General features: G+C 44.8%; 1 protein-coding gene across 1 annotated transcript in view; it reads right to left on the bottom strand.

Annotated features, from left to right (window-relative positions):
- SAMD8 (sterile alpha motif domain containing 8) overlaps positions 1-2,632 on the bottom strand; it is a 47,023-nt gene that overhangs the window by 18,611 nt on the left and 25,780 nt on the right. Inside the window, exon 3 of the mRNA XM_019556089.1 lies at positions 1,281-1,494. Within this exon, the coding sequence (XP_019411634.1) occupies positions 1,281-1,494 (214 nt within the window). The remainder of the gene's footprint in view (positions 1-1,280; positions 1,495-2,632) is intronic.

The following is a 2,632-nucleotide window of genomic DNA, read 5'->3' as shown; positions in this document are numbered from 1 at the left end:
TGCCAAACTCCCTTTATCCCTCTGTACTTCACTATGGGGTAAGTCTGCCAGCCTGCAAAGGGAAACCCACCACTTCCCCCATTTTTCCTCTTAAGAAAAAAAATACACATTTTTTGTGGCAAATGGGAAACTCAGATCTCTGGCAATCAGACAAGGGCACCACATGCATGTGCACACACACATGCACATGGCAGCCAAACAGCAAGGTGATCAGTTCCCACAGCTGCCTACAGGTAAGCCTATGGGGGGCACAGATGACATGTCAGGGAAACGAGGGTACAGGCAACACCATCCACCACCCCACCTCCTCTCTGGGTAGAGCCACAGCCCAGCAAATGATCGGCTGGCAGCAGGTGACGGTGAAGACAGCGTGGCCCTCCCCCTCACCATCCATTATTTCTCTCACTGCTGGCAGTATGGCTGGTGATGGGGTTCCAGCAGCAGTGAGTCTTGCACCCCACTCTGCCCTCCCATGCTGAGTCCCACCTGCTGGGCTGCAGAGGCGGCTCTTACCCATACCAATCCAGCCAGGCTACAGCTCTATGCCTGCTGTGGCTGCGCAAATCTGAGGAAATACATCCCCCCCACCGCACACTAGGGCGCTGGGACAGCAAGTTGGGAGTGTGGGATGCTACCACAACCAGGAGGCTGTTTTCTACTTAAACTATTTACTGAGTCAGGACTGGCCATCAATGCTTACAAATGGGTCCTGGTACAATAAAGACTGAAAACCACTGACCTAAGTAATGTACAACTCCATGCAGAAATGTAACAACCAGAGTCTGCAACTCGGGTGGCAGTGGCTGTGGCAGCAGCAGCAGCTGCTGTTCTTGTGCCCTCTGGGTGCCTGGGACTGAAGTCCTGGTCTTTGAGCATCTGTTACACCACTGACTCCATGACACTTATGAGATCTCAACCTAACAGAGGAGGGGTGTCAAACTTATGGCCAACAGGGCTTTTAAAGGGGCTGAGGCAAGCAGGGGTAGGGCCTGCTGGCAAAATCCTGGGCAGAGTCCCACTAGAGATGTATGCTGCCAGCAGGACGCAAGCAAGCAATGGATGTGTAAACCCTCACCACCTCTCCCCAGCCACTGTCCAAGGACCTTCACATGGACTGAATCTGCCCTACAGGGCAGGGTGAATTTGATATCCCTGTATTAGAGACTTTTTTTCGTGTTTAGAAAGTATACTCTAAAAAGACCACTCTTGTCTTTGTTTGCCTAGTTTTAATCTGAGTTTAAGTCAAATCCTTCCAGAAGATTGAAGAACAGTCTTTTTACCTTGCCAGAACACTGAAGATGCTGGCCTGGCACAGAGAGTGAGGTAACAAACATTGTGATACAGCGTAACAAAAACACTGTCCCCATCAGGCTGCATAATCTTCGCAGAAGTATAGACCTGGGGGGAAAAATAGGAAAGAAAAAGAGAAGAATACAAATAATGTTGCATAATGAAAATAAAGAGAAAAGGTTTTTTTTAAAGAGTTTTTGCAGACTCTTCCCAGGAAGTACTTTATTTTTCCAAAATTTTTCATGCAATTTTATTCCCATGTTAAATATACCCTAAATCAAAGTTAAATATTCTCCAGAAGTAAAAAGCAACTCATGCTTGCCATGCACTTAAGATTTTCCCTTAGACAACAAATACACTCAGCTTTTTTTCACTTGATGGAACTACTTGATGTAGACCCTCATTACAAGAATGAGTTCCTTTTGAACACTAATTACAACTCAATGGATGATATCCTTCAACCATAAAATGTCCAAGGAACAAATTAGTCATAGATTTTTGTTCCATTCAAGTGCAGGTTTATTTGGTCTGCCTTACCTTTTGCTTCTCTAAAAACAAGAATAAGAACATCTCAAATAATCTAGCTAAACGACATTACCAATGTATTCATTTCTTATTCAAAGTAAGCAATATTTTTCTCGCCTGTCTAAACAACATACATTTAGATATTTAAAACAGCACTAGTTTTTCATACATTGCAATAAGCAAGGGAAAGTCCATGTCATGCCTGAGCTGCATTTTGAGGTTGGCTAACAGACGCGCTGCAGATTAGGCAATTGTGATGTCTGGGCTCAGACTAAATTAAATGGGAGCGGCAAGTCTACTGTCAGCCAGGCAACTGCCAGACACTCCTTGAAAACTGTTGAAGCTCCTGAAAACAACATTGCAAGGAAACATCCTGGACTATAGAGAAAATAAAGCAAGGAAGATGAAGTAAATATTCTTCAGAAGCCCGCTTTCTTCTTACAAGCACCTGCTGTAAGAACTCAATGAATGGGAGGCTCCCATGCCAAGAGCAAACACAGGAACTATGGAATTAGAAAAGTGCTTGCAATCCTCTCTCAGAAGGTAGAGCCAGCCATGCCCAAACTGTCATTCAACCGCCAGGCCAGCGTTCTGGGCACTACTTAGCTACCTATATCCAAGACTTATGAAGAGGCTAGTTATTAAAAAATGGTTGATCCTGAGGAAGAGAAGACAGGTTCTGATGTGGCCAAATTCAATCCACACTGAATAAAATGGAAGCAGAAATTTTAGGAGCACAGGGAAGTAAGGCTGAAAGGGACCTCACAAGGTCATTTCATCCAGTCCCTTCTCAAGGCAGGATCATCCTTGACAAAAA

The sequence above is a fragment of the Crocodylus porosus genome, unplaced genomic scaffold (genome assembly GCF_001723895.1).
Source record: "Crocodylus porosus isolate Cpor-Errol unplaced genomic scaffold, CroPor_comp1, whole genome shotgun sequence".
In the NCBI taxonomy this organism is placed as follows: Eukaryota; Metazoa; Chordata; order Crocodylia; family Crocodylidae; genus Crocodylus; species Crocodylus porosus.
Note: the sequence above shows the minus strand (reverse complement) of the source record. Positions and strands in the feature narration are given on the sequence as shown.